The following is an 11,422-nucleotide window of genomic DNA, read 5'->3' on the forward strand; positions in this document are numbered from 1 at the left end:
CCAACAACATGTCGATGCACAGTACGGATCGGCGCAAAGCAGAACAATTAGTTACGTTGACTTACTGGTTATATTGTGTTGAAGCTCGAGTCCGCTCGAGACCGCGCGCAAGTTCGTGCGAAGCCACGGTATTTCTGTCTGCCTTACAAAAAAATTTATAAAAAATTTCCAAATTTTCTGCGCAACTTCGAACCGGTCTTAAAATTTTTCTAATACTCGTTAGAATATTCCTTATAAATTTCAAAATAATAGAAAATGGGGTTTTTAAGATATTCAAATTTTTTTGTGTTTTTTACTCTATTTGTTTAACAATATTAATATAAAAATTTTATTAAATATAGTAATTTTTTTAAAAAATATGATCAAAATATCGTATTTTATGTTCAATGAATTTGGACTTGGTTAGTGGAGCGAGTGTGTTGTGCATGCGTGTGAGAGTTGCGGATGAATTAGGCGAGAGTTTAGAGAGAAATTGGATACGAGGTAAGCGATAAACCGAGAGAAAGGTAGGAAGAAGAGCTTAAATTTAGGATAGGATAATAGATGCAGCAGGGAAGTATTAATTAGTGAAGGAAAAGAGCGCTAAATATTTTAGAGAGAGGAGAGGTTAGGTGAGAGAAAGCGGGAGAAAATCGCGGTGCGTTCCAAAAGGGAGCGAGATTTGCGCCACGCATAGAGTAGGTAGCGACACTAGACACTAGACGGAACGGTCTAGGCATAGAAGTAGCGGTTAAGGAGATTGGCTGGAAGAAGAGCGTGCACGCGGGGCGCACAGGATGGAGGGAGAGACAGGTGAGTGTGAGAAGGCAGCAATAACGAATAAAGATGAGAATCCGGTTACAGTGTCGGATTGCTCATGCAGTGAGAAAACGGATAAGGAAGTTTTTGCCATACCAAAAAAAGAAAAAAGAGGAAAAGGAAAACTTACAAAGGAGGGTTAAGAAGAAGAGAAAGATCGGGCTCGCTCAGCATACTGGAGTTTATGACAAGTGATAACAGTACGGCATGCGAGTTAGCAAAAGCCAAGAGGAAAAGAGAGGAAAACGAACAACGTACGATGGAAATTTTCAAGAGAGATAACAAGACAGTGAGAACGCCACCAGGTACGGACAAAGCGAAGGATGGAGCCGGTGTGGTAGGTAAGAAGAGAGAAGAGGAAGGAGTTCTGTCAGCAACAAAGAAGGATGAGGAGGACGGTTCGCTACTAGCAGTCTTGAGAGAGATTAAAAACAAAATGAGGGACCTGAGGGAAGAGATGAGAGAGATGAGAGAAAGGATGAACGTCTTAGAAAAGGGTCGGAGAAAAAAAGAAGAAAAAGTAGAGGAAAGAATGGATAAGATAGAAGTGAGGCTATCGAAGATCGAACAAAGGAGTGAAAGCATAACGGATGAAACGACCAGCGGCAAAATGGAGGAGATCGTGGGAAAGGTGGCGGAGATGGTGAGGAAGAGAGAAAGAAATTTGAAGGAAAGGAAGGAAAAGAAAAATAATTTAGTGATCAGAGGACTACATAAAAAGGAAAACAAGAGCTTAATAGACACAGCGAAGACGTTTCTGGAGTTTGGTGCAAGAGCGCGAGTGAAGAAAATGCGGCCATCAGGCAGAGTAGGAGGAGAGATAATAATAGTCGAAATGGACTGCTGGGAAGCAAAGGATAACATCATGAAGGAGAAAAAGAAACTGGGAAGTAAGAAAATTTTCATTGATCACGATTTGACCTTTGAGGACAGAGAAGTGCAAAAACGGATAAAAGAAAGGGCATTGAAAGAGAAAACAGAAGAAAAATAGGTGAAAATAGGTTTTAGGAAGCTAGAGATACAAGGTAGAAAGTACGTATGGAGCGAGGAAGAAAATAAGATAATAGAAAAGGAAAATTTCTAGAGGACTGCCAAGTTAGGAGAAGAGTATCAGTAAGTCGAGGCATGCAAGAAGACAATAGGCAAACAACACGAATGAAGGATGGAAAAGTGAAGAAGATGAAGAAATAAAATGAGCGAAAAATAATTTTTTGGAATGTAGCAGGTATAGAGAGGCAGGACAAAGATTGTTGGAATTACATAGTAGGTTTCAATTTTATAGGACTATGTGAAATATGGTTAGAAGAAAAGGGATGGGATAGAATTAAGGGTAGATTGCCAGAAACGCACATTTGGAAAAACATTAACGCTGTAAAGGAAAAAAGGAAGGGTAGGGCGAAGGGAGGATTACTAATAGGTATTAGAAAAGGCTGGATGGCGGAAGTGGAGAATTATGAATGTACAATGATTACAGAAAGAATTGCGCGAAGGAGAATAGCAAAAGAAGAAAAAGGGCTAAATATTTTTACAGTATACAATGTAGGAGCAAAGAAAGACGTTGAAGAGATAATGGCAAAAATAACGGAGCAATGCGAAGGATGCGAAGGAGAGGATATTATTATAGGAGGTGATTTTAATATTAGAATAGGAAACTTAGGAGGTGGTAGGGAGGAGGAGTATGACTTTGAAAAGGAGAGTAAAAATAAAGTTATAGAAAATGGCGGCGGAAGTTTTGTGGATATGATAAATGAAAAAGGATAGTATTTTTTGAACGGATGTACAGAGGGGGATTGGGAGGGGAAATATACGTACGTGGGTGCGAGAGGGTGCTCGGTAATCGATTATACAATTGTAAATGATAGTGCGCAAGAACGAGTGTTGGAATTTAGAATAAGGGACAGGGTGGACTCGGATCATTTGCCTCTGACCTTGTTACTACAGGAAGAGGAAAATACGAGACAAATGGAGGGGTGTACTGAAGAGGAAGAAGAGGAACGGAATATGTCAAAGAAGATCATAGTTTGGAACGAAGAGGCAAAGCAATTATACAGGGAGAGGACGGAGGTATGGAATGAAACCGAGGACCAGGAAATGGAGTCGGTGGATAGGAAATGGGAGAAATTAAAAAACGGAATCCTTGGAGCCTTAGTGTATAAGGATATTAAGGTAAAGAAGAGAAGGAAAATAGGGCACAAAGATTGGTGGGATAGGAGTTGTACCAGAAAGAAGAGGGAGGTGAAAAGAAAGTACAGAAGGTGGAGATGTGGAAAGGGAAGTAAGAAAGACTATTTGAAAGAAAAGAAATGCCTGAAGGGGTGGTTAGAGAGCAAAAGGATGGAGAAGAGAATGAGGGAAGAAGAGGAATTAAGAAAACTGAAGGACGAAAAGAAAATTTGGAACTATATAAACAGTCGAAGAAAGAAAAAAGAATGGAAAGAGAATAATATTTCGAAAAAGAACTGGAGAAGTTATTTCATGGAGCTGTTAGGTAGGACCGAGATGGTAGGAAGGGAAGAGGCGTTGGAGATGCGTGCCATGGGAACAGAAGAAAGAAATGAAGAGCAGGTTCAAGATACAGATAAAAAGCTGCAAGAAGAGGAAATAGTGAGGGCAGTCAGGAACATGAAGCTAGGCAAAGCTGCAGGTGTCGATGGAATCCCAATGGAAGCATGGCTGTATGGTGGCGCAGCGGTAAGAGGAGGTTTAATTGATCTGTTGAAGCTCATTTGGAAGGAAAGCAAAATTTCGACCAAATGGCGAACAAGCATAGCATTGTCCCCCTATATAAAAGAGGGGATAAAGAGCGAACAGAGAACTACAGAGGGATCTCGCTGCTGTGCACTGCATACAAGGTATATGCCGAAATTCTAAAGAACAGATTAGAGGAAATAATGGAGAGGAAAGGAATGATACCTGACAGCCAAGCCGGCTTTAGGAAAGGGAGGTCCACGATGGATAATATATTTATCTTGAACCATATAGTGCAAAGGGAGAAGGAGAAAAATGCGGCAACTTGGAAAGACAAGATTTTCGCAATATTTGTGGATCTAAAGGCAGCATTTGACAACGTTGACAGAGAAATTTTATGGAAGATAATGGAAGAGAAAGAGGTGGAACGCAGTTTAATAAACAAGATAAAAGAAATTTACAAAGAGACGGAGGTGACAATAAGGACAAAGGATGGGTTCACAAGGTGCTTCAAGACGAAGAAAGGTGTAAGGCAGGGCTGTGTGATGAGTCCCGCCCTGTTTAATTTATACATTGCGGACATTGATAAAGCTTTAGAAAACCGTGGCATAGGAGGGGTAGAGCTAGGAGTAGTAAGAGTGTGGTCATTAGCATACGCGGATGATATGGTTTTGGTAGCGAAAAATAGAGAGGCTTTACTAGATATGATGAGCATGTTAAAAAAATTTTTAAAAGAAAGGAAACTAGAATTAAGTACAGAAAAAACTAAAGTTGGTATTTAATTTGAGTAAAGGTAAAAAAGGCAGGAAGACGTGGAAATGGGACGATAAAATAATAGAGGAAGTAGAAATGTTCAAATATCTGGGATTCACGTTTAATAGGAAAGGTAATTATGGCGATCATATAAAAAAACTGAAAAGGAAAAGAAGGATCGCTGCAAATAGGGTCTAAGGTTTAGGAGAAAGATTATGCAAAGATGATTTTAATAGGAGATGGACGCTTTTTAAATACCTAGTGAAAAGTGTGATGGAATACGGAGCAGAGATATGGGAATGGAGTGAAAAAAAGGAGTTGGAAAAAGTCATTTTAGATTATGTAAGATGGATATTTAGACTAGATTTTTGCACACCAAGGTATGTAATACTAAGGGAACTAGGATTAGAGAAACTTAAAATCTGTTGGGGTATAAGAGCCATGAGGTTCGAGAAAAGAAGCAAAGGGAAAAAAGATGGAAGTTTAGTAAAGGCATGTTGGAATGAAAAGGACACAAGGGATAAAAAGAAAAAGGATTTATATAATTTGGAACGGGAAAGGTTTTATAATAGCAATGGTTGGAGCTCTGAAGCAATAAAAGAATTAAATAATAAAGGTAAAAATACTGAAGGCTTAGTAAAAATAAGGGAACAGGATATTCAAGGGCAAATAATAAACAGTAAAATAGTAGAGGCAAGGTATAATACAAGGTACAAAGATATAGAGGTGACAAACAAAACGCCGAGTTATTTATTAAAAGCGAACTTGGATAAAGAAAATAGAAAACAGGAGACGAGATTAGAACAATGGTAAAATTAAGGTGCGGTAATTTTGAGGACGCAAATAAATACTAGCTGGACGAAGAAGATACGAAGTGAGATTCTGTAAGTCAGGTAGGGACAATTTAGAGCATTATATAAGCGAGTGCAAGATCACAAGTATGTGGTTTGAGAATTTAGGTAGGAATAACGGAGAACGATTAGAGAATATATGCGATGACAAATTTAGAATGAAAAAAGGAAAGGTGCTAAATAGATTATGGAAAAGGAAAGAGGAATGCTACAAAAAAGATAACGATTGTAAATAATGTAAATCATAATGTATTGCGGCTTGTTTGTAAAGAAGAATGTTGTTTGATGCGTGGATGGATGTGTGAGTTAAGTGGAATTGTAAACCAAGTCCTTTCTTGGCGTATAGCTGAAATAAAGACATATATATGTTCAATGAATTTTTTTTTAGACGTTGTCTAATAGGCGAAAAAATTTATTGAAAATCTTGTAGTCCTCATTTTGCGCAGGCTCTATTTCAGAAACGCTACATTTATTATAGAAACGCTCTTACATGGGTATAGTACTTGTAAAAATCTGCTAAAAAACGAACCGCCATCAAAAATAAAAAGGTCGAAGTTTGACCCCTCGCGAATTGGCGTGGAATGCCCCATATATAAGTATCAAAGATTTATTAACGTCTTGACGAATAAAGAACCAAAACCAATGGTCGAATCGTCACGATGATTATTTGCCAATTATAGCCGGATGAAATAAAAGCTTAATTGTTTATTGAAGTGAAACTTCTTTAGGCACGGTAGTGAGTTCGATTCGCGACACGAAAAGTGTAACGAAAATTTGACCAATAGGCGTACGGCGTTGGCGAGACAGTCCTTCTTCTGGCCTGGCACGGTAGTAAGTTTGATTATGCGACACAAATTTCGCGACACGAAAAGTGTAACGAAAATTCGACCAATAGACGTACAAAATGAAACTTCTTTGGCACGGTAGTAAGTTCGATTGTGCGACACGAAAAAACGTCACGAAATAGTGTCACGAAAATTCGACCAACAGGCGTACAAAGTGAAACTCCTTTTGGATCGGTAAGTAAATTCGATTTTGCGACTCAAAAACGCGTCACGAACATTCGATCAGGCGTACGGCACTGGCGAGACGGATATAGTGAGAACTGCGTGTAACACTATATTTTCGAGTTGCGGGCGGCTTGGAGTGACTAATTCCGTTGTACTGTTTTTGTATTAATTTCAGAAAAGTTATGGCAAAGCTTTGCCTTCAGAAGTTTCACTTCTAACGCGCGTGGCGACCACGCGTTCATTTTTTTTATATTGTTGGCAATTTACGAATGTACTTTAGGTTATAAAAAAAACTTTATAATTATATAATTCAAAGCTACCGATTGAGCCTACTCAGAATTTAATCGGTTCAGTTGCGTCAAGTGTATGCGTATAGATACACGGTCTGTGTCTCTCTGCGCGTACACTTGGCGCGAAATACTATCATGTCTCTTGATATTATTTTGTGAAGTAATACCTTTTACATTAATTACATTTGTCGTCCATTTAAAATTTAAGTCAGTTTGCTCCACAATGCATTTCCATGTACCATGATGAGATTTATTTACAATGGGAATATAATCAACATTTACAGCTACGGGCAATGTGACTCCATAGTCTTTCCATACGTTATTATCAATTGTCCAGTAAACTTTCAAATCAGAATATACGTAACCGAGGACAGCACAGTGGCATACCACATGCATAGATAAAGTTTCGCGAATTGTAATGCTTTCCTTGATCGGGATTACTGCCAAAGTAATCACTTTAATTATCATATATGTACCATCTATTCGATGTACAGTGAGCGTATATACGCCTGAGTCGTTTAATACTGCTCTATTTATTACTGCAAAAATTAACAAAGTTACATGTCACTTTTCAGGTAATACATAATCAGTTGTTACATAATAAATTAATCGTTACATAATTAATTATTACGAATAAATATTGTATTACGTACTAATTTCATAATCTTTAACTTTTAATTCATGATGATTGTTTTGAATCAAAATCCCATTATGGGACCACTGTATTTCGGAATCAGGTGATTCAGCTCTGATAGAATCAACGATATTAGAATCCGAAGGAAGTGATATTGATGCATATTCCTTCACGATAAGTGCAGTGTGATTATGAGCAATTACTTTTTTAATTAAATTTGTGATATCTATAATAAAAGCATAAAAATTATTATATTTATAAGCAACATATAACTCGTATATGAAAAAGAGACAAGTAATAAACAATATAATAATTAAAATATATGTTTTTGTTGCGTCCAAACCCCAGGATTAGGGTAATTATTACTGGAAAGTCAAGGAAAGGTTAACCAGAGGAAGGTGGTATAGAAGGACGCGAGCAGATACTTAGTTTGTCACTCTCGCAGGTACACGCACTGTTGAGGCGCGACCCGCGAGTCGAACGCACTTTTCAGTAGCTCCGGATAGGTCAACGTCCCTTAGGAACGCTAGGACGCCTTCCGTGAGCGATGCGTATCATTGGTCCTGCTTTAGGTTAGGTTAGATTAAGTCAAGGAATTTAATCCTTTTAACCTAGGATCGGACTTTACACGTATGTAAGAGCTGAGTGAGGTGTTAGTTTAATATAAATGAAAAGATGGAAATTTATATATAAAATAATAAAAACATTTATTTAAAATATCCCACACGGAACAAAATATCTAATAAATATTCAATGGATATTTACATATCCATATGATGTTCATATCTACTACGGATATCTAATAGATACCTAATAGATGTATGTACAAAATATCCATATCTCTCAAACAACTAGCAGGGATATCCATTAGATATCCACGTGTTATCCATATATCCATGTCCACAAAATATCTGTCAAAGATATTCACTAGATATCCACGTGTTATCCACATATCCATGTCCACAAAATATCTACACAGTAAAAAATTTTGTGTATTTTTGTTAAAAAAGTTTTTTGTGAAAATTTTTATGTTAAAAATGTAACATATTTATGTGTTAATTTAACTAATTTTGATTATGTTATCTGATTTATTTGTGTTAAATTTATATTTAAGTAAATCAAGTGTTAAAATAACACATTATATGTAATCGTAAGATTAACATAAAAATAATATAATTTTGTTAAAAAAAATTTTTTTTATTTATATTTAACATTATATAAATGTTTGTTGTACATAAAATTTTTGTTTACGTATATCATCAAACTTTTCTTTATTTTGTGCTAAATTATAGACATAATATTTGTGTCATATAATTTGATATATTTACATTATGTTAAATTAACAGAAAAATTTGAGTGGACCGTTTGGGACATGTGATTTATGTTATATTTAACATAAAGGACTATGTCCAGTTTCATTTGAAAAATTGGGCCCCTAGTGAACAACAATCAGACATGGCCAGAATTGTAGAGCATCAAAAGAGGAAAAAAATTCCATGGGCACATCTTTGTAAAAGGTTTCCTGAGTGCTAGAGCTGTCCAGAGTTCACTATTATGACCATATTATGACCATGTACAACTAGTCTGATCCAATTTCTCTGCGTCTCCAGGCCTTCCCGCGGTGACGACGATAACGAATTGTACCAAAGAAATAATATGTCATTGAAATAATATGTCTAGAATGTATTTGGTACCGTTCATTAACCTGGTTAACAAGAAAAGGTACGGAAGTATCCCTCTCCGATTTTGATGAGTTTTTAAAATGTTATTTTCTAAACAAAAATAAGGGACAGGTATTTTTTTACACGTGCCCATACGCATGTTAGGAGCTGAAACACCCCTTTAAAAAAATCGGCTTTTCTCTTTCAGGCCGAATATTTTCAAAACTATAAAAAATAAACGAAAATTTTTAAACCAAAGTTTGACTCAAAAAGTACTTTAACACAATAATAAAAAAATTTTATTTTTCAATAATTTATAATTTATGTTAGGTCCGTACGTCACCAGACTTCAATTAGGCAATTAAAACTTTCTGTTTCATAATTTGTGAGTACCCCCCTATCGATTAATATATGACTCGTGACTGTTTGTTGTATAATGGTGCCGTTCAAGTTAGCCGCGCGGACCGCGTGTTTCCTTCCCCATCCCGCGAATAATACATGGTGGCAGCGTCGAACTGGGACGAGTACGATTTCCGAGGCGCCCAGATTTGACTGTGGTTTCTGGTAGTATTTCTTACGCTGAACAAAAAATTATATAGGTCTTATAGGGCTAACTGTTCTAGTTTTCGAGATATGCAGTATTAAAGCTCAAAATAAATATAATATAAATCTTTACTTTTTTTAATTATTAGATATAATACATTATCGTATTTTATATTTATACTTTCTAACACATAAACTCTTTGAGTATTGAAGTGTTTAAAGCGCGTCAACTAATCTATGTAGATTAGTAACGCGCTTTAAAAGTATTTAACTGTTTAATGATTTTCGTTAAAGCAGGGCATACACATGTGTGCCCTACATAGGTTAGTTGACGCGCTTTAAACACTTAAATACTTTTAAAGCGCGTCACTAATCTATACGCCGAAAGAATATCATTTCGAATGAAACGTCCTACCTTGCGTACGGGGCCTCGCTAATCTTTTCAGTATTAATATTTTTAGTATATTGTAGACTCATCTGTTTAGTAAGGCGAAGATTTAATACATATTTATATTTATTAAAATTCAAGTGATACATTATAGGGGTGTAAACTGACTAATTATTATTTTTTTAAGTAATATTGCATATCTCGAAAACTAGAGCAGTTAGCTCTATAAGACCTATATAATTTTTTGTTCAGCGTAAAAAATACTACCAGAAACCACAGTCAAATCGGGGCGCCTCGGAAACCATACTCTCCCCGTCAAACTTACGCCAAAGTGTGTGATTGCACACCAAGAAAGAGAGTAACAAAGAATCGTGACTTTGAGTTGTCCGTGTGAAAAACATCGTTCGTGCGTGGGGAAGACAGGATGTCCGACACGACGGCGGTGATCGTGCAGCCGGGAGTGACCCTCCCGGAATTTTTTGACTTTAACAAAACTGAAATACATATAAATCCAGATTTAACCGCTATTGCATAGTGGCGGGTGTGACAAGTTCCGAACAACAAGTAAGTTTACTATTGTATGCGATGGGACCGAGAGTGGAAACCATCTTTACTTCATTTAATTTAAATAAATCCGACGCGAAAGACATTGTTAAAGTAAGAGAGAAGTTTGATGGCTTCTTTAACGGAAGGAAGAATATTATCTATGAACGTGCGAGGTTCAATATGCGTATGCAATCCCCGGGGGAGATCATGGAAGACTTTATTACAGACTTGTGCAAGTTAGCAGATTCGTGCGAGTACGAGAATTTCCGTGAACAATTAATTCGTGACCGGATCATCGTGGGCGTGGCCGACCGACACCTCTCTGAGAGATTGCAGCTTCTCGATGGTTTGGATTATAAAAGAGCCGTGGAAGTAGCTAGAAGCTATGAGACAGCACAAAGACAGAACCAATTGTTACGTTCGGATGTGACGGGAACCGGAACGGCGGTAAACCGTGTGCAAAACAAGACCAAAGCTCGTAAAGGAAGGAATTATTCCACGCCATGGAAGTGCTACGGCTGCGGAAGTGAGAAGAAGAATACCAAAGAAGAATGCCCTGCGCGTAGTTCTAAGTGCAATAAAGGTGCTAAAGAAAGTCATTGGGCGAAAGTGTGCAAATCCGGAACGACAGATGGCAGGTCTGAGAAGATTAAATCCAAGACTACCGTACGTCAAGTGGAAGATGACTCTCGTGCGGACCCGTTTTTTTGTGGCGACGGTGAGCCAATCACAGGCTCCGTCGGACGAGCCGTGGCGGGCTAAAATGACGGTAGATGACGTTACGATTTGTTTTCACTGGACCCCGGTGCTGATGTGACTCTGATTACGGACAGTACGTACAATGAAAATAAACAAACTGTTGTAATCTAAAATTACAACGAGTAATTATTAAATTATTTATAATAAAATTATAGAATAGCCTTTCGAAAGACTTCGAGGAAATTGTCTTTCGAAAGACTCCTCAATTTACGCTGACGCGGACGCGGAAGTTCATCAAGCTTCCGCGTCAATCGAACTATTGCGATATGCATAAGAATGTGCGACAACGCATTTCGACAATCGCGGAACCGCGGAGTACAGCGAGATTGCGAATGCGCTCGGTCACTGACCGACCTCATTCGGGGGACCGTCGAACCCGGCAAAAAAGCGCCGACAGGGCATAACTCAAAACAATATAAGGGACCGTCGAAGAAGCCGCGACGGAGAGTAATACACCGGAGACTCTGCCCGTGATCGTTCGTAAGTCGTGTCGCGAAGGTT

The 11,422-nt window shown here is 37.7% G+C and overlaps 2 protein-coding genes across 2 annotated transcripts; both read left to right on the forward strand.

Moving 5' to 3' along the window:
- Window positions 1-982: 982 nt before the first annotated feature.
- Window positions 983-4,268, forward strand: LOC112467194 (trichohyalin-like). The gene is made up of 5 exons (XM_025035684.1): window positions 983-1,441; window positions 1,520-1,688; window positions 2,330-2,558; window positions 2,661-3,489; window positions 3,651-4,268. The coding sequence occupies exons 1-5, from the start codon at window positions 983-985 to the stop codon at window positions 4,266-4,268; spliced, it is 2,304 nt and encodes a 767-aa protein (XP_024891452.1).
- A 6,074-nt stretch (window positions 4,269-10,342) lies between these two features.
- Window positions 10,343-10,924, forward strand: LOC112467192. Its single transcript, XM_025035681.1, has one exon. The coding sequence runs from the start codon at window positions 10,343-10,345 to the stop codon at window positions 10,922-10,924; it is 582 nt and encodes a 193-aa protein (XP_024891449.1).
- The last annotated feature ends 498 nt before the right edge of the window (window positions 10,925-11,422 follow it).

The sequence above is a fragment of the Temnothorax curvispinosus genome, unplaced genomic scaffold (assembly GCF_003070985.1).
Source record: "Temnothorax curvispinosus isolate PA1 unplaced genomic scaffold, ASM307098v1 QBEX01017056.1, whole genome shotgun sequence".
In the NCBI taxonomy this organism is placed as follows: domain Eukaryota; kingdom Metazoa; phylum Arthropoda; class Insecta; order Hymenoptera; family Formicidae; genus Temnothorax; species Temnothorax curvispinosus.

Bases quoted from the DNA above. Each gene is read 5' to 3' on its own strand.
- LOC112467194 (XM_025035684.1), top strand. From the start codon at position 983: ATGACAAGTGATAACAGTACGGCATGCGAGTTAGCAAAAGCCAAGAGG. The intron at 1,442-1,519 runs GTGAGGAAGAGA...CTACATAAAAAG, and splicing joins TGGGAAAGGTGGCGGAGATG to GAAAACAAGAGCTTAATAGA. The intron at 3,490-3,650 runs GTAAGAGGAGGT...ACTGCATACAAG, and splicing joins GGCTGTATGGTGGCGCAGCG to GTATATGCCGAAATTCTAAA.
- LOC112467192 (XM_025035681.1), top strand. From the start codon at position 10,343: ATGCGTATGCAATCCCCGGGGGAGATCATGGAAGACTTTATTACAGAC.